This window comes from Lissotriton helveticus, chromosome 2_1 (assembly GCF_964261635.1).
Source record: "Lissotriton helveticus chromosome 2_1, aLisHel1.1, whole genome shotgun sequence".
Taxonomy (NCBI): domain Eukaryota; kingdom Metazoa; phylum Chordata; class Amphibia; order Caudata; family Salamandridae; genus Lissotriton; species Lissotriton helveticus.
Genome location: NC_136059.1, coordinates 203,297,612 through 203,323,677, shown reverse-complemented (window position 1 = coordinate 203,323,677; position 26,066 = coordinate 203,297,612). Strand labels below are relative to the sequence as shown.

Genomic DNA, 26,066 nt, shown 5'->3' with positions numbered 1-26,066 from the left:
ACCGGCTGCTGAGTACATCCGCCCTAACATTCAGAGAACCTGCCAGGTGTTAAACCACCAAGGTAATGCCTTGATGTTGCAGCCATTTCCAGAGGCGTGGAGACTCCTGACACAGGGTCCAGGACCCCACCCCATACTGTATCCCACACTGCGTGGGAATAGCAGCCCAACAGACATGCGGTGTTCACCGAACGCAGCCCAAAGCTGGTCGAGGAGAACAACCGTTTGCCAAACTTCTCTTGCCTTTTAGAGTCCTTATCTGGCAGAGCCGTGGGAAAGGCACTCTGGGAGGTCGAAGCCTGAATGACCAGACTATCGGGCGTCGGATGAGTGGTCAGAAAGGCAGGGTCACCCTGCGCCGGACGATGACGCCTGGTGATGTTCTTTTCCACAGGGCCCCCTGCAGCCGGTCGCGAGCAAGTGCCCAACAAGACTTCAGTGAGGGCGTCATGAAAGTGCAGCAGTGGCTCTGATGACATGGACGCTGACTGGAGTTCCTCAGTGAGGACATTAATCTTTAGGGCGACCGTAGGGAGATCAAGGTTAAGGTCCTCAGTTGCCCAACGGAGCACCACCGTGTACGAGGCACCTTCCTCCATAGTAGGCGGGGGAGAGGCAAACCCCGGATCAGATGAGACATCGAGGCCACCCACCTCCTTCAAGTCAATCTTGCTCAGAGTCACACTGACAAGCCAGATGGTCCTCAGACCCTTCCCAGTCATCCTCCACCTCCGCCGTGTGCGGCGCAGACCAATAATGCAGGGCAGGTACCGGGAAAGGGACAAATGGCATCGAAAACGGCACCGGGAACGGCGCTGGCCAAGGCCGAACTGGCACAGTGTCCCAATTCGGATCCCAGGCGGGGACAAAACCATCCGGGAACCGAGGCAGAGGTGGGACCAACGGGACCAACGGCATCCACTGCGGCGGCGCAGGTGGAGCCGAAGGCGGTGCTGGGGCTGGCAGCGTGGGACCTCGTGGCGCCGTTGCCGGAGCCAACGGCACGGGATCCTGCGGCATCGGGGCTGCCAGTGGAGTCGGTGGTCTGGCAGGATCCTGACACGGGCCCGAAGGCGCACCGGCGGGAGCCCGAGGCCTAAACAGGCGGTCCATGTCAGCAAGAAAGTCTTCCATCTGTGCGGGAGTCGCCGACGAACTCGAGTAAGGCGGGTAGACCGCTGGGCTCCAAAGGAGCACAGGGGCATAGCCCTTGTCCCCCTCCGCATCCGGGGACCAACAGGAGGACGTCGGAGAGCGACAACGCTTCTTCGACTTTTTTTTGTGACACCTCTTACCCGAATCAGAGTGTGAAGACTTGGAACCCGAGGAGCGGTGATGGTGGCCCCACGAGCGTTCCCTAGTACTGGGCCGGGATGAATGTCGAACCTCAAGCAACTTCCGGCACTGCTCCCTCAGGGCCTTTGGGGCCATGGCCCAACAGTCCAGACAGGACCGAGAGTCGTGGTCGTGCTCCAGGCAGGAGAGACCGACGTCGTGGGGGTCCGCCACTGACATGTTGCGACGCCAGGCCTCACAGGAGTTGAAACCAGGCATCCCTACAAGCACCAGAGAAGACCAGAGACAAAAAGTCCCAGAAAAGATAGTAAAAAAGTGACTAAGGTACGTGCTCTAACCGGATATGCGCTTACTGGTGCGGAAAAAGAAAGAACTGTCATCAGCGAGCATGGATGGCACCTAAGTAGTCTCCGTGAGGTCATCTCGGCGCTTACGACGGCAGCGTCGGACGTGGAGCTGCTTGACGCCACCTATTGACACGCAGAGGTGCTGCTAGCAAAACCGTCCAGATCCAGTTTCACGCCTGGGGATATTCCAAGGTAAGGAATCTATCACAAACGTGTCTCTTTGAGATACTTTAAACATTCCAATGGCCTCACCATTGGCTGGGCAGCAAGGCAGAGAATAACAATGGGGAGGATGCAATAACCAACATGTAGATTATAACACATACCATCCGTAATACTTCAGTAAATTGTTAGTTGGCTCCTGCTGTCTAATTTTGTAGCTCCATTTAGTTACTTTGGCAATAATTATCTGACTTGCCATGCACTAAGGTGATTTGTATTGTACTGCTGGCGCGAGTAAACTGCTGGCAAAGCGTTTTCTCCAAAGTGTATCATGAGAATGGTCTGACTGAAGCTAGAGTAATGAGTCACAGAAGAGTAAAACACTAGGGTGTAGGACAAACCTTGTTGGACGAGTATGGCACGTTGATTTCCCCTATTGGTGCGGCTATGAATGATGTTAAAATAGGAAAATCGCTTACTTTAACAGAGCAATTAGCATAACACAACAGGTACTTTACCCAAGATTAATCTAGATGTTTGCTTCTTGCTCAATGTTTATTCAAAACTGTCCTGTCTTAGATATGCTTTTAGTGAAAGAAGGTTGTGTAATTACGGTGCAGCAATATCACACCTATATCAACAACCGAGAAAGTATATATAAATATACTTACAACGTAATTAATATTGTGAATAAAATTCATCCTACAAGATAACTTGGTGTGTGGGAGGAGACTAGTGCACAGTTTGATGAATTGGGAAAGGATTAATAATAAAAATACTAATATTACATAGATTACAATATTAACTATAATATGTATTGTTTTAATATTCAACCTTTTGGAAGCCATTTGGATAAGAAGCTGAAGTTATAATGCAGAGAGAAGTCACCAACTACACAAAGGATACAGGAGGAAATTGTGCTTAATGAGATGAAAGCGGGGGCCTACAATGACCTAAAGACTTTACAGAAAAAGTCGAAAAAGTCTAGAATGGTGGAGCAAATGTTATAATATTGTAGTGTGAACATTGTTTGATAAATCTATAAGGGGGAATTGGTGGCATTTGTTTACTTGCTTTATTTGAATATGTTTGACCCCATTTAAGCTAAATCATCTAAAATGAAGCCTCAGTTGTAGTGCCTGCACGAGCATAACATTTATTATGTGTTTTCTCTCAAGGTAGCAATTCTCCGAATGTTTCTTTCATTTGTACCATTCCAGGGTTTCCTGCCGATCTTCTGTGTATGTCATTGATTAGCTGAACTAGTCAAAGTATTGCTATCTATATCTATACTACTATTATAAAGCAAGAACTTTGAACCTTTGAGGCGGGTAAACTCGGGAACCACAGCGCCAATCCACACACCCGATACATCATTGTAATCATCAGGGTGTGCAGATGGACATAGGCTATATAAACTATAAAAATATGCGTTATTTAAAAAATGTACCTTAAAAAAAAAAGTAGTCCCTTCGAAGTAGCACCGGCCGCGACCTGCGTGCTGACGTCAGGAGCGCGGGGTGGAGCGGCGTCCAGAAGCGGCGGACATGACGCTGGGGAGGAGGGGGGAGGAGCGGTGACGAGCGGCGGACAGGCGGTGAGGACCGCCAGACAGGCAGAAGGAGCGGTGACGAGCGGCGAGGAGCGGTGAACTGAGGAGCGCAGCTGAGGTAAGGCTCCGGGGGACCCACGGACAATGTCGGGGCAGGCGGGGGTCAGGGCAGGCGGGGGACGGGGCGGGCGGGGGCCCGGGCTGCTGGGCAATGTCGGGGCGGGTGGGGGGCGGGGCCCCGGGCTGCTGGACAATGTCGGGGCAGGCGGGGGTCGGGGAAGCCTGATTGCTCCCGGACAAGGTCGGGACGGGCTGCTAGTGTTACATACAATGTTAAATGGCTTCCTTAATTAGTTATGCATAACCTAAAATGAAATTCATTAGGAAGTAGGTGTCTCTAGAAGTATTGAGTTTACTAAAATATTGATTGGTCTACATGTTTGCAACATTACTTGTCCAACCCTCTGAAGTCATATAATACAGTGAAATGTGTGTGGCTGCTGTACCCTGAAACATTATAAAAGCTCTCTGGTTTTGGAGGCGACCGGGCTCTGTCTGTTTACTGATTTGTATTTAGTCGGTCCTTGGGTTTTCTTCAGAGGCACAGATATGTTAGTCCTGTTGAGGAATTATCCTTTGATTATTCTTAATTTGTTATTTCTCGGTCTAATAACTTTTTGCTTTCCAAAATGGTCATATTTTTTAATAACCCCATGAGTTTTAATCTGGAATCTTGTTTCACACAGGTTTATTACCCTTAAACGAAATCTTATGAAAACTATTTCTTGCTAAACCCTAGACATGCTTGCTCTTGTGCATCAAGCTTCTTCAGTAGAGAATTATAGCATTGACGAGGAGGAAGTGGAATGTGAGAATATGGAGAATATAAAACAAGAATATTGGGGATGAAAGATATGAAGGAATGAGAATGGAGGATTAGGAGATGAGTGGTACTGAAGAAGCAGGTCTGCTGATGGCTTGTAACATCTGTGCCGAGACCTTACCAGAAACTGGTTCACTCCCTTAACACTCCTCAGGCAGTATGTTGCTGGCTGCCATACTCAACTGATTAAAGCATTCCCATCGCCTAGACTGCACTAGCTTTTCCACCCTAGTAGTCACACAAGGGGGTGTTGTGTGAGCAGTGCAGGGCATTGGGCAGGAAAGGCAACGGTGGCATTGGCAGACTTCAGCACCGAGCTAAGGATGCCAATCTTGAGCTTCTTCTTCATGTGCCAAAACTGATGCCTCAGGTTTCAGGACTGGGGCATGACCAAGCCTTATAGCCTGCCCTTCTCAAATAGTGGTGTGTTCAGACAATTGCACTTGACGTTCCCAATCCAAAATGAAGTACAGTCAGTTGCTATCTAAATCATAATTAAAGTAGGAATTTACAAGTGATTCGTGCATCACTCTGCATTCTTTCCCTTATTTTCAGTTGCAGTCTTCATTTGGTTTCTATTATTTTTGTCTCGGATATGGCTCTTCCCTCTTAGCTGATGTCATGGGGGGTTGGAGGGGGCTTTGCTATTAACATCTTTGTTAATCGTGATCTTCACCAACAGCTACAAGATTACCAACAAGGTGTTTACCCTTTCTGTTTTTAACTCTGAGAGGGTGTGGGTTAACGGCTAGGGTGGCCCACTTTGAAGCTCAGGAACCAGGTTCGAGTCTGGCGGGAGGCTCAAGCATCCTGTGATTCTGATCAAATCACTTATTCCCCCTGTGCCTAAAAATGAATGTGTCCGTCTGTAATGCAACTGGTGCTCATTTAAAGCACTCCGATACCTTCGGGTTGAGTTTGCACTGTATAAACTATACTCCGCCCCACCCCCCCAAAAAAAACACTATTAAGTGGCACCCTTGTAAGAAGGCATTTAGCTTCTTTCATGCATACGCTCAAGTGCCAGGTGGCATTGTGGCTAGAGGTAGCAGTTCTAGAAATTCAGAAGACCGGTTCTGAGACCTTGACATGGATAAAGTAAGGAGTAACAAGACGAAATAAGCTGTGGATCCACAGACCATTCCGGGACACCACACAGTATTGTTGTACGCATATAGGAACATGTTAGATTTGGGGGTCTCTAGTTGGCCTGCGTCTAGTCAGGGTAAGGGGGTACACTCCTAAAATAACGCCTACTCACCCCCTTGGTAGCTTGGCACGTGAAGACAGGCTTATCTCAGAGGCAGTGTGTAAAGCCTTTGTGAACACATACAGTAACCCAGTGTCAACACTACAGATGGACATCAAACAGTTGTATATTAAAAATAAGTATTCTTTATATAGATTTAACACAAGACCACAAACGATAAAACTCCATAATACTGTACTTAAAATGGTAGAATTAGCTTAGTTCTTTTTAGATCTTAAAATGCAACACTTTGAGTCAATGTACCTTAAGATGCGTAACGCTTCTACAACGAAAGTGTGGCAGGGATGGTGATGCGGTAGTTCCTTACACGCAAAGACGGTGATGCGTTGAAGATCCGATTCAAAGAAACTAAGATTGCGTCTTCTTCTTGATGCGACATGCTCCTCCGATGTTGCGGGATGTCTCAGCTGCAGCGGCACAAAAGGGGGGGTGATGGACGGAGCGTCAGAACCAATCAAACACTCACACCCAGTCAAAAGATCTGGGTTTGATCCATCACCGTTCTTTAGCCCACTCTGCCACCCCAGTTCAGACATGGCTATATGCAAATCAGTCTGACCCTGTGCCTCATGGGAACAGTCCAGCCCGAACTGCCAAGCCATGCCTTCCCTGGATCGGAAACAAGCTTCAGAGGACCGGTTTCTGGCATTCCAGCCGTCTTCAGCCCGGCTTGCTTGAATCCAGTGGCAAAGTGAGCAAGGGACTCACGTCTGAGCATAGCCTGCCACACTTATGGCGGCCAAAGCGGTACAAAAGGGGGTGGTGATGGACGGAGCGTCAGAACCAATCAAACACTCACACCCAGTCAAAAGATCTGGGTTTGATCCATCACCGTTCTTTAGCCCACTCTGCCACCCCAGTTCAGCTGCAACACCCTTGTTCAGTGATGCACCTACAGCTGCTGCGGCGGCGGCACGCTTCTCCGTGGATGCGAGGCGCTTCTGCTATGCGACAGCTACAGCGGCGACACCCTTGTTCAGTGATGCAACACCAGCGGCTGCGGCGCAGACACGCTTCTTCAATGTTACGAGACGTTTCTTGTGATGTGGTGCAATGCCCCAGCTACAGCGGCAACACCCTTGTTCAGTGATGCGACGACAGCGGCTGCGACACGCTTCTTCTTCGTGAGTCACGCTTCCAGCTCCTTGCGACACGCAGTCTCTCAGAAGGCCCAAAACAGCTAAGTCTGTTGTCCGTCAAGTCCTTGGAGATCCTTACAAGTTGACAAAAGTACACAAAGTTCCTCTCTCCTTTCTTTGGCAGTCAGGCAACCACTGCAGGCCAATCCCCCAAGCCGCACTTCAGCTTAGGGATAGTCTCTCCTCAGTCTTTCTGGTTCCACTCCTCACCAAAGTTTTCTTATTCTTGTCCCAAAGTGATCTAAAGTTCTGGGGTTTGGGTCCCCTCTTTTATACACAGTTTCTCTTTGTTCTCGGAAGGCAGAGAGGCCTTTGCCTAGTCCAAACCAGTTCTCGTCAGTCCTGGAGCACTCTGTTTACTTGACTCCTTTCCATTTACAGTGCAGGGCAGAGACATCAGACGCACCCCAGGAGGTGGAGCCAGCATTGTGGAGGGAAGGCACAACCCTATTCAGGTCCCAGGTGCAACTCTTCCCTCCCATCTAGATGCAGATCTCTATATTCACCACTGGGCTGACTTACCCTGTCTCCTGGAATCCCCCAGTCCCTGTCAATCAAACTCCATGTCAAGGTAAGCACAACCTAGCAGAGGCAGGCTTGGATAGTTAGACAAGAAAACACCTACTTTCTAAAAGTGGTATTTTCAAACACAGAATGTTAAACCCAACTTCACTAATAGATGTATTTTATCATTCTGAGTTCAGGCATACTAAACTCATATTTCTACTTAGTTCCCTGAGTCAGTTAGGATTATAAGATGTAATAATCAAACTGCCCATTCTGGCCTATAGGGAATAGGTGGCCTTGCAATAGTGAAAAACGAAAATGGCTGTAATTCACTATTACGACATGCCACACACATCAGGGGTTGTCCTACCATATACTTACAATGCACCCTGTCCTTGGGCCTACCATAGGGGTGTCTGATATGAAGAAAAGGGAAGGTTTAGGGACTGGCAAGTGGGTGCACTTGCCCAGCCAACATGGCTGCAATGGCAAGCCTTAGACACACTTTTACAGGCTGCTTCTGTGGGTGGCACATCCAGTGCTGCAAGTCCACCAGCACAATTGGGTTACCAGCCATGAGCACTCCTTGTGCACTGTACTAGGGTCTGACCAGTAAACCAAATCAGCCAATCATGCAATCACTAATCCATACATCAATTTACAATAGGGAGAGCATATGCACTTTAGCACTGATCAGCAGTGGTAAAGTGCCCAGAGTCATAAAACCAACAAAAACAGGTCAGACAAAATACAGGAGGAAGGCAAAAAGTTCAGGGATCATCCTGCAAAAAGAGCCAAGTCCAAAAACACAAAATTGGTAAGTGTGCGAAATAATCATTCCTTTACATACTGTCTATGAAAATCATTTACAAATAGTATAACAGAATCCAATCTGCAATCTAAGTGTATTTAGAAAATGGTAATGAGAAGTACATTGCTATAAAACAAATGTTACACAGATCCTACTGCCATCGACCGATCTTGTAAAGGTGTCTAGATGAGTCAAAAAAGAAAAATTCAAACTTGTGTCCTCAATCAAAGGATCCCAGTCATTACAAGTCTTTGGAAGCATTGAATGAATATTAACATTTAGGTTATTTGTTTAGTATTTGATGTTTGAAATCGGACAACGTTGGCCAAGTCTGCCTCCTCAAGATATTTTTTATGAACTTGTAAAGAATTCTAGATCTATCGCCGCCCATGGTTTTCTTGTGATCAATCAGTATTTACACTATAGCAGTGATTACATTTGAACTACTGCATTCAACTATTCGCAAACAGTACAAATGGATTTCTCGTGAATAAACTGAATGTACATTTTAAAATATATTCCAAATAGGAAAATGTCCTGCTGCTAACTAAAATAGCTATGCTAAGATATAGACCACAGGAAAGCAAAAAGGATATTCCTGGAAGAAAATGATATTGGCCATCAGCTGGAATAAAGAGATAAGCGAAAACCAATATCAATACTTTTCTGAAAACTGTGTAATAAGAATCCGAGCAGAATGTTACCAGATTCTTCCACTGGACAGTAATTTTAAATGGAAAATTCACATTGTCTAAATGTGCATCTTCTATAAAACCAGATGAAACACTCACAGCATACATTCTTGTCTACAAACATCAACAGAAATCAACTCTTGAGACGTAGGTGTGAGAGGCTAAAGATGTATGGTGCTTCTTTTAAGTGACCTCCATATTTACACACCATATAACAGATGTACTGCTATGAATATTTAAAGCATGTGGCTCCCGGTTCTAAGAATTTTTTTTACAAAAATCAATGAGTGAAAGTACATTTTATAATAAGCTTGGAATGGTCACGAAGCTAACTCCAAAGCTTAACTGAAAGGTTGTGTTGGGGAAAACAATAACTCTGCAACCCTCTGCTGTATTTATGAGGACTTATTTATTTACTTTTTGATTTCTACAGTGAATCTTTAGGTTTTCGAGCCTAAAATACTGTGGACTTTTTAAACCAATATTTATTCTAGGAGTTCTCTTTACCCTTGTGCTTACTTCAGCACGATCTTTTGATATTGAACTACACATTATTTAACTACAAGACAAAGGCGAAAATCAGTTTTTCTAACACCTTGGCTGTCCCGGGGACATACGGTGTCATGAAATGGTTTACACTGGACAGCCTGGTGACAGGGGTGTCAAGGGATGTCAAGGGATGTCAAGGGCAGCCAATGGCTCCTCCTTGGCCTTTGGATGCGGGGAAGCAGTTTGTCCGTGCCCGATCCTTTCTGAGCACTGGCAAGCTCCTTAATGACTCGGCGGGTTGAAAACTTCCAGGCAGCTTCATCGACAGGCAAGCAATCTCACGAATAATGTCAAACACCTGGGGAATCCCTCCCACACACTTCAGATGTGTGTGGGAGGGATTCCCCATCGTGTCCCAGGTCCATCGAAGGATTTAAGTGGCGAGTGAAGTTACAGGAAGAGTCTATGGAAGCTATTACTGCCCTCACCAAAGCCCACCAACTTGAGCCACTGTCCTGGGTTCGTGGTAGAGACGACCCTTTCTTCCACCACCCCTACCTCCCCACCAACACAAGAAAAGAACCAGGAGCATGGATTGGGAGGGTAGTAAACAGAATTGTTCATAGTCCCTTCCCTTCCAGTCCCCACTTCCTGACTCAGTTTCAGACAGTACCTTTGCCTCCTAATGCTTCACTAGCCAAGAGAAACATTGGGAGACGAAGGAGCTGTGTGCTATTATTTTGATATTCAGGGAAGCCTCAAACGAGTTAACAGAGTTGAAGCATTTCACATGTCTAATGTGCCCAGTCTATGTGCAGTTTTTATATAGCATGAATTTGACCAATGGGCATTAGGGCCCTTTACATGAGAACCAGACATTGAGAGGTTACGTGATTCGCTCAGAATCACAGAACATTAATCAGAGTCCATGATTTGGTTTCCCAATTCCAAAGGCAGCCCCTCTAGTTAGGTCACATTTCACGTCGCAGCTCTAACTGGTACCAAGCCCTTGGACTTTTTAGCCTCATGCAACAAATTTCCAATTTCTGCATGCTTCCAATCTAGCTAATACTTCAACGTCATCGGAAAGTGATAAATAACAGGTCACTAGCTCCTACTCCTGATGACATTTTTTATATCCTCATCATTCACAGCCTTGATGCATTACAGAGCCATAGGTATAAGAAAAATATTTACAGTTTCAGGAGTAAGACCCAGGGATTCCTTGATCCTACAATTACGCACAGGAAGAACATTGCATTAAGTCATAACACAGGATAGCACTCATCTCCACAGCACTGGAATCCAGAGTCCTTAAAGAAACCGGCTACAACAGCATTACTCTCTGACATCATAAGTTTTACTGTCTTTATATTCGCTTCAGGGACAGCGTCATTTTTAGATGATCTACACACATGGACTTGCCTAGTTTAAGCAATCTGCTCTGAACATAAAGCGCTGTATAATGGTTTTTCTTTATCCAGTTTTACTCCTTCAGATTGCATGCTATGCAAAAAAAATGTGCCTTTGGCATTTCTAAAACCCTGCATGAATCTTTGGCCATGAATTACAGCTCTTGATTGATTCACCTCCTTTCTTTCTTCAGTGGCTTTCTCCTTACCTTCCATCGTCTGCAAGCTTCCACTCTTCCCTTCGTCACGGTCTTTTCACTACTGTATTTCTGCAAATGGCTCACACCTCACTAAATACACCACAAGCGCCCATTCTTTAAAACCCCTACCACTGTAACCCAACAATACCCAATCCCCATCAGCATACTTATTCATCTTGCTAACTATTTGCATGAATCCACATAGTCCCCACAAATGATCACACCTACCTCCTACTAATTTAATCTACCACCAAAAATTTGGAGCATATGTGTTTCCCTTGAGAGCAGGTGACTAATTTTCCTAACCAATAATAATCACAAGTCTAACTACAAAGCCTGAGTTGCGGAGCAGTGTCCTACTTCCTATAAAGTACTGCAACGCCTCACTAGGGTAGTAAGCACTATACAATTACGATACAAAGAGTGTGACTGTAGCAGCCCGCTCAAGGCAGCAGCTGCAGCATGTGCAGCACTTGTCCAAAGCAGGACCCAAGAGTGGTGCTAAATGAGCTCCACCTAATTTGCACCAACCTCTAGGCTGAGGATGGGCTCGGGAAGAGGGCTACCAGCACATTGCTTTTCTTGTCTGTGTCACTTGAGACATGTCTAACTGGCATTGCTCACTTTGGTATTCGAAGGAGACTTAACATTCGCCCATTAGCAATGAAGTACTGGCACACACCTTTGAAAGTATGTCTCTGCCTTCTCACCTGCTAGGCTGTTTTAAAACATTACCTACATGCACAAAGGCAGAAAACCACAAACTAAATCGTATTTTGCATTTCACAAGTTTATAAATTAACACTACAACGTGATGCCATCATCCATTCTTGGCTTTTCAGCAAACATGTTGTTTTATAGGGCTAGTAGTTTTGCTTCTGGCAGTTTCATAATGGGTTCAAAAACCAAACTTACAAAATGCTGGTGGTTCAAATTGCAGAACTGGCCAAAGGCGTTCGACAGGGAGCTAGCCGACAGGCATATGTTACAATTGTACAAAGTAGTCTAGTCCATTTGAAATAAATGGCCGTTTCATATACAGAACGAACAGTAAACTCTGCTCACATATTTTGTGAGGATTCTTTCACATGATGCCTTAAAACCTGAAACCGCTCATGGAACTTCCATTCATTTATAAACTCCTAAGGGAAGAGGAACCCCCAACTACCCAGTGTGGCATGCTTCATCAGTGGGTCCCACATCGAACACTGGGAAGCATTCAACAATATATTGTTCACAGGTGGCACAGTTATGGGTTACCAAGTTTGGGTGAGGTCATGTCCCTTATGCTGACATTTATGTTCTCTCTTTCTTAGACCTATATTACAATTGTGTGTCGGTGAAAGAAAAATATTTTCATTGGAGTTTCCCTACTACAAAATTAAACTAAGGAGGGTTGAACAACTGAACCTGCTTCTCTTTTCCATGAACATGTTTGGGCGCCCTAAGACTGCCCTTACGGGATATCAGGCACTTTCCTCGGGACGGTAGGTATCTTGCATCAAATATCATGAAACAGGCCCTGGTTCAGAGGGCATGTTAATCAAAATATCCTTTGTTTTTTCATAACATGGGGCAACCGCAGCTAAAACAACTTCCATATAGGACAGGTACACTTTGGGCAGAAACAGTGCAAGCTTCCCTCTTACAGAGGACAGCTACAGTTGGGGCAACAGCAGCACAAGCATTGCTTCCTCACAAAACGTGGCAGTAGGAATGCAAGCTTCCCTCTCACAGAGAGCAGCAGACAGTCATGCATAAAGAACAGATCCATCAGGGAAGACTATTGAAAGCTTTCCCCGCCCTTAGAGCAGGTACAGTAAGCATGATTGGTGTGGGTTAAAGGCAGATCTCTGGAGAGGGTGCCTAAATCACTGTGAGGAATGCATAGGTGGATGAATGACTGAATGGGAGTTCTGACACCATTCTCCCTTAGGTTATATTCCACGTCAGCATCCTGAAGGTCCTGCTGCAGTCATGCAGGGCGAGCAGTTTGTGATGGATCTTTGGTTTTCGACATATTGAAAAGTAGCCTTTACTTAGTAGGTAATAGTGGTTTGTAGAAACGTAGCCATAGTCTAAGTAACTGTTCTCTAGACAGGCACACGTGCAAATCTCTGCGAAAAGGCTCTGAAAGTGCAAACCAGCTGTTGTGCAATTTCAGCAATGGTGCTGCACCTGCTCAAAGTGTTGAGGGCCACCACTGGAGTGCACCATCCTGTGTTCTCCTCTGAGTGCATCGGGCAGTTTCAGACTGAGTGCCCATCCATCACACAATGGCTTCCTCATGGTCTACCTTTGGGTTCTGTGCTGGCGATTCTCGGGGACTGGGATGAGACTTTGCCCCCTATACTAACCCCCTCTCCTTGTGCAGATCTATCTTGTGAAGGCTCCATTAAAAATGGATTTGTGAAGGCTACATTAAACACAGTTTATCCTTGCTCTGCTGTGGGTGATCTTATTTACATTAGCACAATGAAGCCTTACGGATACACCCTCAGAGAAGAGCAATGGCATACATGAAGCCCAGTGCCTGTACCTGGGTACCCAAAATTGCAGGTTGCATGGGATCTACAGCGGTTATATACATTTCCTTACTTTATTGGCACATTTGCACCAGCAGGACACGAGGGGTTAAGAATCGAGGTATTGATGAAGCATCATCGATCACTGTAAGGAACTGCATCAAGGCGAAATGATTGAAGTGATGGAGAATAAACTGATGTTACTTCTCACTTCCTTTCTTTAAAAGCATGTGTCTTTGTGAGGCCAGCGGCGTAGGAAGGGGGGTGGATGAGTGCGGGCCACCCCTGGTGTCATCACTGAGGGGAGTGACAAAATGGCAAGAATATGTGTTTTAAACACATTTTTGTCAATTTGTCAAGCCGGGGGTGACCAGAAATGTACCACCTGACCTTGCTACGCCACTGTATGAGCCTCAGGCATACATTATATATCTAGTTTACTCATTTTTGACCATCTCTTTTAATCTTGGTGCAATTTACAGTTGACTGCCATAGAAAAGAAGTCAGGTAGCCAAAACAGCAGAGCTTAATTTGTAAAAGAAAGAATGGCAGTGTCCAAAGCTCTGCTCAGATGCCCACAGCCGGTGCTCAGAAACTTCTGCGGCCTGAATATCACGGTTGGTCGTCTTAAACCACCTCATGCCTTCTATATCCTCTACCAGACACTCCCTGCCCCTTTATCTCACTTCTGCCGGTCACTGCTTTCTCCCTTTGTGACTTTTTCCCCATCTGCCTCCTTTCCCCCCCCCCTTCGTTTTTTTTCTCTCTTGTGCTCGGGAAATGTCTCATAAGGAGAAATAAGTGCTGGTCCACAAAAATAAGTGCCTGTGGCCCTCACAGGCCCAAATTAAATACTGCCAAGAGGGTCAGACCTGTCAAGGTCTTTGCTTTCTGACTTAGTTTATTTTCCAGAGCAAATAGTCTGAAGCCTGATGCCTTCAGTTTTGGCGCCAAAAGTTAAGAGCAGCACAAAGCAAGGTTTTGCAGCCTTCAAGACTGCTTTGCCGCTGGGGTAGATTAAGTGCCTTACCCTGGTCCAATATTTATCTTCGGACTTATGGCCAGATATAAAGAATAATTCTGCTGCTTCAGGATCAGGCTTTGGGTTATTCCTTTACCAACGATTACACATTTCCGTCACCAAAAGTCCTGCTCATTTGATCAGGACTGGTGCATTTATTATAGGTCCAGATAGTACATTTCACATTTTCCATTCTTTAAATGAATTAAGTTCTTCTTTCTTTGATTTTATCAGTCTCGGTAGTGCTTATTTTATTTTGCAACTGTCTGAATGGCATTATTTATTTAACTGTGCCTTCCCATCACAACTGAAAAAGCCCAGGCCTTGCCTGCAACTGAAAACGAGACTCGTTGCATTGGCATGCTAATGTCATATCTTCGTGTTTACTGATGTTTTTGGCAAGAGTTTTGGTTTGCCACACATCAATACCCTTATCCATCACACAACTGATCGTTAAAAAAAATGATCATTATGAAGGACCCGATGGAGATCTCTTCTGCGGTCGTTGCCTGCATGGGTGAGGTTTGGCGTTGGAATGAGCAGAAGGTTTTGATTTGCTAGAATATTTCTTGTCAATAATCAATTTTAGATTGGAAAAACAGACCTAATGTTGGAGACAATTCTGGAGAAATGTTATCTGATTTATCTTGGATGATGGGTCAGGTTTATCCCTCTACTTTCTAGGTTTGATTCCTGCCCCCCCCAACCCTCCCGCCCCCAATCTGAAGATTCACTGTTGAATTAACACAGGAAGTTCAGTTATCCACTCCATCTTGATTCTGTAGTGCAGTTTCCAGGAGGCCACAATGCCTAGGGAGCACTTGATGTTCATGTTAAGTTGTACAAGAATACCTATAACAACATTTTTATAATTTCAATTTAGCAAATTTCATATTTGTAAGCACAGGTGTATTAGCAATCCATAAATAAACATCTTCAACCGAATTTGTGAATACTCCTGACAGCAACACAGTTTGAATTAAAGGATGTTACGGTGTCATTTCATCCAGGGATTCCTAATAATAGTTCACATGTTACTGAGGATGGGGCTCTTGCAAGCTTACCTGGACCCGAAGGAAAGCACAGAAATGTAGGGATTGTGTTTGGCATAGAATAAGCATATCCAGATGCTACAGTTGCAGACAACCCTATGGTGATGCATAACTTATCTTCAAAACAACATTGCAAGTGCTACGGTTGTACAGAGCTCTGGTGTATTAGGTTCATGGTCAGTGGTTAAAAGGCTTGTTTTAAGGATTCTTGAGTTAGGTGTGCACAGGATGCAGCTAAATTGGTGAAATTGCCTGAGTACAGTGCACAATAGCGCAAAAACACGATCCGTAATGGCTCTGAAATAAAGACTATGTTATTAAAAGCAATTCACACCGTTGTTTTCAACAAGGTGCAGGTTTTATTCTTGTCCCACTTTCAAGTGAGCCTTGCTTTTGCAGCAATTTTCTTCTGTTAGCATCAAACTAAATAACTTCTGATCCCCATTGTGCTGATCATGAAACCTCGCGCTTCGCTGGAATTGCCAAAAGCAGTATGAGACTTTGGTTATTAAGATCCGCGCCAAGCAAGAGGAGAAGCAGGAGTAAAGCTCAAAGTCCAGCAGAAGGTAGTCCTGCCCCGCGGAAGCGGCCCCACGCTGCTGCACGCTACATCTGAAGTAAGCAAACGCTTCAAACACAGACGCGTCAAGCCTGGCGCAAACATGAGAAGAAGCAGAAGGTAGAAACGGGCTCACCTGCTGCTTTGAATCCTGAGCCCCAAGCTTGGAGATGGAAAGGTTCAGCTTCTCCTGCTGCTCCGTCAGGTACTTCTGATAGAGGCCCAGGAGCTCCTGGCACTCTCTGTACTGCTGCTGCAGTGGTGCAAGAGCAGGTCAAGGAAAAGACAAGAAACAAACAGACCAAGAAGTATTCTTCATCCTCAGCTAAAGAATGATTGTTCCCTGCCTGCTGTTGTCGTTGACTCTAGAGATATCATTCCCCTTCCCCTCACGATTCAGCACTTCTCTCTCTCTCTCTCTCACGCTTACATTCACACACCAATCTGTTATCCATCCTTCTTTGTCCAACCGAATATTATATGTCCGGTCCTTTTTCTACTCTCATCTCCACTCTTACCATATGCGTTTTGTAAGGGATTGTGATTTATTGTGCTTCATGCTCTACTCTACGTCTGTACACTGCCACCATTTTTATCATATTCTCAGTTGTCCTTTCTGGTATAGCGCTCTGTTCCCCCGACAGGATCTTGCTTGTCGGCTATTGCCCAGTATTATGCCTGACCCTTTTGTTCTCTTCCCCACTCTTCCCATTTTCGTTTGCAAGATTGTTCTTCAGGCCTACATGTCTGTACATTTCCACAGTTTGTATTTAATGTTCCTTTGTTCTTTATTGGAAAGCGCTCTGCCATTTGTAAGGGTCTTGTACGCGCTATATAAAACTCCAAAAATAAATAAATAAATAGGAGAGCGTTACAAATGGGATCTCAACAACTATAAAACAAAGATTGGCCCGTTTAATTACTGCCCAATGGTCTTTTGATAGGTATAAATGCCTATCCCACTTTGATCCAAAATGCTAACAATTTCAGATTTAATTAACCGTTACTGATCACTGCTGAGGGCATTGACATTAAGTAAACGCCCTCTACTGACGATCAGAACCATTGCTAATCGCCAATCATGCTATGACAGGCTTGAACTAAAGGTTAATTAAAATCAAACATGCAAGCACTAGCACACAAACATACCAAATGTCAAGGGGTGCTCCACGTCCTTGGGTCACACTCACTGAATTTAGAATGCAGGTATACTACAGCAGTTAGTGACAGCACTGTAAGCATTTTGATTGGTTGGGCCAATCTCCGCATTACATACAGAGGGCTTATAACCGTAGGAAGAGAATGATAACTTACTATTTTCAAGCATAGGGTTCCACAGTTTATTAAAGACGCATATACACACGAACAGATGCTGAACCTGGGTTTGGACGCAGTTTACCAGTTAACGGTGTGCAGAAATGTTTTATTCACCCCACAAAGGAAATTTTCTGATTCCGTGGTCCACGAAATCTCATTTTCTGTTCAACACATATAGCAGAATTTCATTCTTTCTCATGCAATCATTTTTAATACAAAATATCCCATTAATAGGTTGCTCAATAAAAACTGTAATGTGTACATGGTGTCAACGGACAATAGGTCAATTTACATGAAGCGCTCTGTCACCTCTTAAAACTTTTTTGCATTATACAAAAATGCTAAATATATAATGTGCATTTCTTTTTGGTTTTGAGCGGTCTTTTTGCAAGCTAAATAGCTTCCATGATATCAACGAGGGACCCTACGGCCCCCCACCCCTTCCCCGCACTGATGGTGCACTCATCCTGCACAACAGTTCAACCTCAACCCCGTGCACCACATTGAAACTGAAATGCCTGAATGAATGGCACACCCAGATCCCAACAGAGCGGTGTGGATCATGTGCTGGAGCAAATTGTGCAATATGGCTGTTTGTTCTCAGATCCAGCAATGATAGTAAGTGGCTGACACTTTGTTGCAATATTCCATCTACATTTTGATGAAGCAAACACAATGAGATGATGGACAAATTGCTGAAACTTTTCAGACACTCACCCCCAGTCACAGATCTGGGTTGAATCCTTCCTCGTTCATTAGCTCACTAAGCCACCCCAGTTCAGACCCAGCCATATGCAAATCAGTCTTGACCCTGTTCCTTATGGAAACAGTCCAGTCCCATCTGCAAAGCCAGGTCTTCCAGGAATCAAGCATCCAGGGACTGGTTTTGATGAACTCTGGACATTCCACTGGGGGTGCCACAGCACCCAACACTTTCACAGCGCCCATCCCCCAAGAAACTCGGGAGGGGGTGGCACCACCAGAATTTCCTTTAACACCATGATGTAGAAACACAACTCTACTGCTGCTCTTCATTGAAGAAGAGGCACCCGTAATGGCTGCACCCACAAGGCGGATGTGGATTACTCATCTGAAAAACAATTTGAAAGCCATGAAGGAGATGGATTGAGAAGTCAAAAGGTCATTACTACTACACTACACAGAGGAGAAGATCTTCCAGCTTTTCCAGAATCTACTGGTCACCAGCAAGGAACATGACTGACCAGGAAGGGATAGCCTTAGATGAACAATTTATCCCCCAACTAAAATCAAACTTCAATCAACTGAAAATGAGGCAAGCCCACCAGATACAGGGTGTCTATCAATAGATTTGTGCACGGAAGCCAACCACAATAAAGAAGTGAGAGGGCAGGCCATACAAAAAATGATGTCTATCAATGGCCCTGTGAAGGCAGAAACTGGCAATCTGGAATGACGCTGGGTGCCATCTTCACCATAGACCAGTCACATGAGCTCTGTAGCGCATCTACATAGTAAGTGGGGAGTCAGCATATAGTAAAATGGAGGTACTAGAAAAACCTGGGGATGAAAGTTGACATCGCATACAAAGTTCGAGAGCACGACACCAGACCTCAGAGGCTCCTGCGGTGAGAACGAACTGTGGATACTGCAGGATTAGACTCAATTTAGGGATCTCATGGCGGCCAAAATGTTACAAAAAGCAATCAAGGAGATCTTATTTGAGCTCGATGGGGTTCTCAATATAAGCAAAAATATCCTCATCTACACCAACAACATACCACACCGTCACCTTACAGAACATCTTCTAACACATCTAACCCCACTCTGCAAGAAATGTGACTTAACGATGTTCAAAAAGGTCTCCGGAACAAAAGAGGTTTTCACATGTCATGATTTTATTTCATCAACCCAATGCATTTCGAAACAGAATTCCCTTTGTCAGGGGCATCGGTTCTAAAGAACAGGTGGTATCAGCTTTCGAATTAAAAGGGGTAGAAGTTACTTAAGAGCGTCCGCATTTCTGTTAAGACTTGGGTATGGGTGCAACATTAGGAATTTTTGATAACATGCTGGTGATGAGGAAGGAATAGACATATGTATGCTAATGCAAACGCGCTGGGAATAGGCCAGATTAGCGTGAAATGTGATATTTGAGGAGAATTGTTGGATTTAAGTGTTTTTTAGTAAAAAGCTATTACTTATACTGATTAAGTTAGGTTAAGCTTAACCGTTTGTATTTTTCAGATGCCCTGACAAAGGGAATTCTGTTCCCGAAATGCATTGGGTTGATGAAATAAACTCATGTGTGGAAACCTCTTTAGTTCCTGAGCCTTTTTGTGAACATCAACGTTAAGTATGTGATATGGATAAATGAATTGAACAACAGTCAAGTAAGGAAGATTAAATGAGAAATGAGGAAAATAAAGATAATAGTTTAAAACATTGTATGGCGTTTAACTCATTGGATTCATACAGTGTTTTGGCTGTGCAGCTTGGTGGAATCTTCAGGATGTGGCACGTCACATCCGAGCAAACACATGGAGACTTTTGGAAGAGCCCAAAGTTAACTGAAACATAGGCCCCAAAGAACTGATCTCCTACTGGCACATCAAAGAAGCACTGACAATTGCCAAAGACGAGCTGCTACTCAAGGACAAAAGGATTGCCATACCAAAAAAACTGCGTCAAGGGTGGTCAACTTAGCACATGGACATGTAAGAGCATTACACAAACGGGTCTCGTTCTCCCTCCCTTGACCTGAAGTTCGAAGCCATGCTAAAAGACTGCCCTCAATGTCAGCCAGTCAGACGAGAAGAACCACCCTCGCCACTGCAAATGTACGAACTGCCAGAAGGTGCATGGCAACACGTGGCGGTTGAATTCTTTGGCCCTATGCAGTCAGGCAAATACATCCTTGTTCTAATGGATGAATATTCTCGATTCCCAATTGCTCAACAAGTATCATCTAATAAAGTGCCATCACCATGAAGCATTTGCAGCATGGGGCATTCCTAAAGTGGTCAAAATGGACAACGCTGCTCCATTTAAAGGACATGAGTTTACTGAATTTGCCAGTCACCTCAACTTTAGACATCAGAAGTTCACTCCCATGTGGCTTCAGCCAATGGGCTGGTGGAGAGGGTTATGTCCACATTAAAGAAAACCATACAACAAGCCGTAGTGTCAAGGTGAGATGTTCAGATGGACCTGAATAAAGTATTGCGAGCTTACAGAAACACGCCTCACTGCACCAATCAATCAATCAATCAATCACAGCATTTATATAGCGCACTACTCACCCGGAGGGTCTCAAGGCGCTGGGGATGGGGGGGGGGGTCTGCTACTGCTTGAACAGCCAGGTCTTGAGCTGCTTCCTGAAGGCGAGGTGGTCTTGTGTCAGGCGGAGGTGGGTCGGAAGGGAGTTCCACGTCTTGGCGGCCAGGTGGGAGAAGGACCTTCCTCCTGTGGTGGCTCTTCGGATGCGGGGGACGGCGGCGAGGGCGTGGTTGGTCGATCGAAGCTGGCGTTTGGGAACGTACAAGTTGAGGCGGCTGTTGAGGTATCCTGGGCCTTGGTTGTGTAGGGCTTTGTGTGCGTGGGTGAGGAGACGGAAGGTTATTCTCTTGTTGACCGGGAGCCAGTGCATGTCTCTCAGGTGCCCGGAGATGTGGCTGCGGCGGGGGATGTCCAGGATGAGTCGTGCTGAGGTGTTCTGGATCCGCTGGAGTCTCTTCTGGAGTTTGGCGGTGGTTCCGGCGTAGAGGGAGTTGCCGTAGTCCAGACGGCTGGTGACGAGGGCCTGGGTGACCGTCTTCCTGGTCTCGGTGGGGATCCATCGGAAGATCTTACGTAGCATGCGCAGGATGTTGAAGCATGACGAGGAGACGGCGTTGACTTGTCTGGTCATGGAGAGGGAGGAGTCCAGGATGAAGCCCAGGTTGCGTGCGTGGTCTGTGGGTTTGGGTGCGTTGCCCAGGGCGGGGGGCCACCAGGAGTCGTCCCAGGCGGAGGGAGAAGATCCCAGGATGAGGACTTCCGTCTTGTCCGAGTTCAGTTTCAGGCGGCTGTTCATCATCCAGTTGGCAACGTCTGTCATCCCTTCGTGTAGGTTGGCTCTGGCGGTGGTGGGGTCGTTGGTGAGGGAGAGGATCAGCTGGGTGTCGTCGGCGTAGGAGATGATGTTGAGGTTGTGCTGGCGTGCGATGGTTGCGAGGGGGCTCATGTATACGTTGAAGAGTGTTGGGCTGAGCGAGGAGCCTTGAGGGACGCCGCAGATGACTTCGGTGGCCTCCGATCTGAACGGGGGGAGGCGGACTCTCTGTGTCCTTCCGGCGAGGAAGGAGACGATCCACTACAGTGCCTTCTCCTGGATTCCGACGTTGCTGAGGCGCTGTACTAGGGTACGGTGGCAGACAGTGTCGAAGGCCGCGGATAGGTCCAGGAGGATGAGGGCCGCTGTTTCTCCGTTGTCGAGCAGGGCTCTGATGTCATCGGTAGCTGCGATCAGGGCGGTCTCGGTGCTGTGGTTGGCTCGGAAGCCAGACTGCGAGAGGTCGAGGGAGCCGTTCGTCTCGAGGAAGGCGGCCAGTTGCTTGTTGACGGTCTTCTCGATGACTTTTGCCGGAAATGGGAGCAGCGAGATGGGGCGGTAGTTCTTGAGGTCGGTGGGGTCGGCTGATGGCTTCTTAAGTAGGGCACTGAGTTCGGCGTGCTTCCAGCTCTCCGGGAAGGTCGCGGTGTTGAAGGAGGTGTTGATGATGTCCCCACAGATAATTAGCCAGCTATCCGGATGTTGAGCTGCGCTGTGCGCACAAGAATATCCTCCTGGGAAAATTCTGAGCTAGACCGGACTAAGAAGGGCAAAATAAAGGAATATGCGGGCAAGCATCAGGAAACGGAGGAGTGGGACAGATGGGGAGGGAACAGTGAACGTTGAAGCATCCCGAGCTCTTGTGAAAATATTGTAATAAAGCAAGTTACCGCTTATGATAGTGTTGTTCCTTAACGGATGACGTCACAACACTACACCAGCAATAGTCGATTCCGACTATTTCAGTTTAACTATACACACTGTACATATATCACTCATGCAATGCGTCACAAGTTGAACAACGTCCGATCCATGCACTGCCCCAGGAATGGGCATACTGAGCCAACACATCACCATCCCACAGGGACCGAGAGTACTGAAGACAAGTGGCAGGCATTTACAAGAGCAGGCTGAGAATGGAGCAAGGGCTTAAGCCACAAGTGGTTGTGTTAGATTTAGGGGCCTATTGAACGCAAGAAGCAATAAAGAAAGAACATTCATAGATGTATACACTGCCACGAGCTAGGCGGCGACTGGCCAGTAACTGGCTCAGCTCTAGAGCGCCTGCAGTGGAGGAATGGGTGGAAGATGTGGCGGAGTGGAATGTCACTGAAGGGGTCAGAATAAAATGGGCGAGGACGGATGCCAAGCGCCCAGCAGATCTAGACCGACTAGGGCGCTGCGACTCCCCCCAGATGGGCGTCCTCCGTGATCGAATTATGGGGCAAATTGTGGCTACGCTGCGGCCTCCCCTGTGGAGTGCCCCTGAGCAGGTCTCGAGGGGTTGTGGTCAGAGGGGATCGAACCACACCCAACCAGGACCCCCCCAGTCTCTGTGTCCAGCAACCAACCTGGACAAAAGAGTGACGCGCGTGGGACCCTCTCCCAACCATCTGGCAGGAGTTTAACGTTAGCTAAGATGCACTTGGAAAGACGCTAACGTTCAGAAAAGTGTTTATAAATTAGACAATTTTCTTCCGAGCACTCAAAGTTCATAAATTAAAGTCTTTAGATGGTAGAATCTCTCAATTTATTTTCTTCATTGCAGAGTTCAATTCACAATTCTTCATAATGTTCTGACGCAGCCAACACGTGTTTCGTCTGGTCAATTTCGACCTTTGACTTCCTCAGGGCAATATAACGTTATCATAATCCATTTCAGATCCAAGTTCTATAATATCTCATTGCTTTACTCAATCCCTTTGTGTTGTAATCCTGACCAATTACTTTTCCTCTTAGCCGGCAGAACTATCTTCCTCAGTGCTTCTTACGTACATGCCGTCTAGCTCCTAATACAATCAGTTTCCTCCGTCAAGGCTTTTACATCTATGCCGACTAGCTTCCAATACAATCTGTTTCATCCGTCAGTGCGAGTACGACACCTCTAGCTTTCAAGCTAGAGGTGTCTAGCTTTCAAGCTAGAGGTGTCGTACTCGCACTGACGGATGAAACAGATTGTATTGGAAGCTAGTCGGCATAGATGTAAAAGCGCTACGGAGGGTGTCGTGCTTGCACAGAGTAAAGGAATGAGATATTATAGAACTTGGATCTGAAATAGATTATGATAACGTTATATTGCCCTGAGGAAGTCAAAGGTCGAAATTGACCAGACAAAACACGTGTTGGCTGCGTCAGAACGTTACGAAGAATTGTGAATTGAACTCTGCAATGAAGAAAATAAATTGAGAGATTCTACCATCTAAAGACTTTAATTTATGAACTTTGAGTGCTCGGAAGAAAATTGTATCGTTTCAAACTACCCTGGTGGTTTATATATGGAGTCGTGGTAACTGACCACCCTCTTCCTGAGCACCTAACTTATATTTTGGGACATTACATGGACCTTTACACGCAGTGCGCTCAGGCTTAACTGTTACTATTAATTTTGTGTTTATAAATTAGATGTGTATATTTTAACGTCAGCCTGGATATGCTTGTGAATGTTATAAAACTGAACTACAAATATCTTTTAAAAAATGGGAAGACGCTGGTGAGATAGCATTCATTCTGCATGCACCCCCTTTTACATAACAATGGGGGGATATCTATCTGGTGCTGGCTTGCCTTACATTTAGTGACGCTTCCATTTGTTTCTCCTTTCTCCTCAAGGACACTGGGTTTTCCTCAACATTGTTACACTTGCAATCCTAGTTTTAATCCATCTGGACTTTTGTTTCCAGATTTTCGTTAAGGTACAGACCACATCTTAGCCCGGTCATTAAAAATGGGTTTTTATTTCTACAGTTACTACTACAATAAACACTGCTGTCCATTTCCCCATACAAATGCATCTGCATCACGATCCGCACTGCTTGCAGAGACTATTTGCTCATTAATTGTGCTCAGAGGACATAATAATATCTTGCACTTTCCTGTTGTGCTATTGTCATCCTCAATTAAATATCCCACTGGAACGCACACAAATAGTTGCAACTTATCAGACTTGGGCTTGCAAGATTTTAAAAATGGCCTTTAAGGTAAAAGAGCAACTGAAACAAAGCTTGCAACAAACACACCTATAACATACATGTAGCACCGCACGTGGGACAACGGCGGCAGAGCACTGCAAAACTAACAATGACTCACGAAAACAAGCAAGATCACACCGCTGCTCCCACCCCACACAACGTCATCACCCTACCCTAAAGATTCTAAAAAGGGAAAGGAAAGAGCGTAAACACCCGTCTGAACTGACTGCCCCTAAAATAAGAGCTGCCAGAACTGGCGATCAATTATTCACGTTTCAAGCACTTGCGCAAGTAATTGGCAGTTGTAAAAGGTGGTTTATCTTAACCTTGTTAAAAATGTAGTAAAACAAATAAAAACACAGCATAGCTCCGCTGTCATTTTGTTGAGCTGCTCATAGCAGTGACTATAAAATGATAATGTCCCACCATATGTGCAGCCAAGGAAAAGAAAGCAGCTAAGCACTGGTCAGTCGCAGCGATCAAACTCAAGCCTCACACGCCCTCTAGTGGCAGCTCTTGAAACATAAACGGCGTCCTTGGGACTTCCAACAGGGTACCATTCAAAACAGCTGATTTGGGAGTCTACTTCGAGACAGCTTTGGCCGTTTCGCCACACTACTGCGATCTAAAACCATCATACAGAATATACATACGGGGAGGGGCTTTTGGTCTGCAGGCTTCATCCATTGGCCTGCTGAATGGTCATTCACATCTTGCTTCTGTCCATCACAGCAGCCAGCACTGGGGAATGGATCAGCCCACTTTAACCACAGGCTCCCTCCATGCTGGGAGGGGGGGGGGGGTGGGGGCACACAAAGGATGTGCATATTGATCACACCTGCTTAAAATAGTTTCTCGTCAATAACACACCTCTTTCAATGGGTTTAATATTTAATTTTGATAGTATTTATTTTTAAATGGCTATTTGTTTGGCTTGTGTGTCAGGTGACCAGTTACATGGTGATTTATTTCCAGTCTCCTTTTCAAATCTGGATTTATAATGCAAATATCCTCAGCCCTTGCGTGCTCAAAAGATAAAGAGCTCCGACCAGCACCGACGAGATTGGCTTTAGTTATTTGGGCCCCCAACTGTAATTCTGAACATATTTACAATCTTACGACTATATATATGCCTGGCGGCTTACCTTGTGGACATGTTTACGCTCAGTTCAGTGGGTCTGCCTTGGTTAGAGTGACGAGGAAAGGATAAAGGCCCTTGATACGACCTGAATGCTTCTTTGGGAAACATTCAGTTAGGTGTCATAGGTCTCATCTGTTTATAACGAGGTGTTCTTGTTGCCTTCATAAAAAAGAATGGTAAAATGCGTGGCGCAGACGAAAGGCTTAAAGAAAAAACACCAGTCAGACAGCCACATCAGAGAATATTTTTTATATTTCCCATTTTATTACAAGCATACGGTGGCCACATTTCAGCTGTGTTCTTTTTTATTTGTGGCATATACTTACAATCTTTGTTTAAACAACTAGGCACGGTACCAGCAAGCCAAGGCCAGGCCTATAGGCTTCGCCAATGCATTTTTAAATAAGGAAGATTCTAAATAAAACAATTTA

The 26,066-nt window shown here is 45.6% G+C and overlaps 1 protein-coding gene across 1 annotated transcript in view; it reads right to left on the bottom strand.

Moving 5' to 3' along the window:
- Positions 1–26,066, bottom strand: part of KIAA1328 (KIAA1328 ortholog) — a 968,289-nt gene that overhangs the window by 577,230 nt on the left and 364,993 nt on the right. Inside the window, exon 6 of the mRNA XM_078674730.1 lies at positions 16,054–16,178. Coding sequence (XP_078530856.1) covers positions 16,054–16,178 — 125 coding nt within the window. The remainder of the gene's footprint in view (positions 1–16,053; positions 16,179–26,066) is intronic.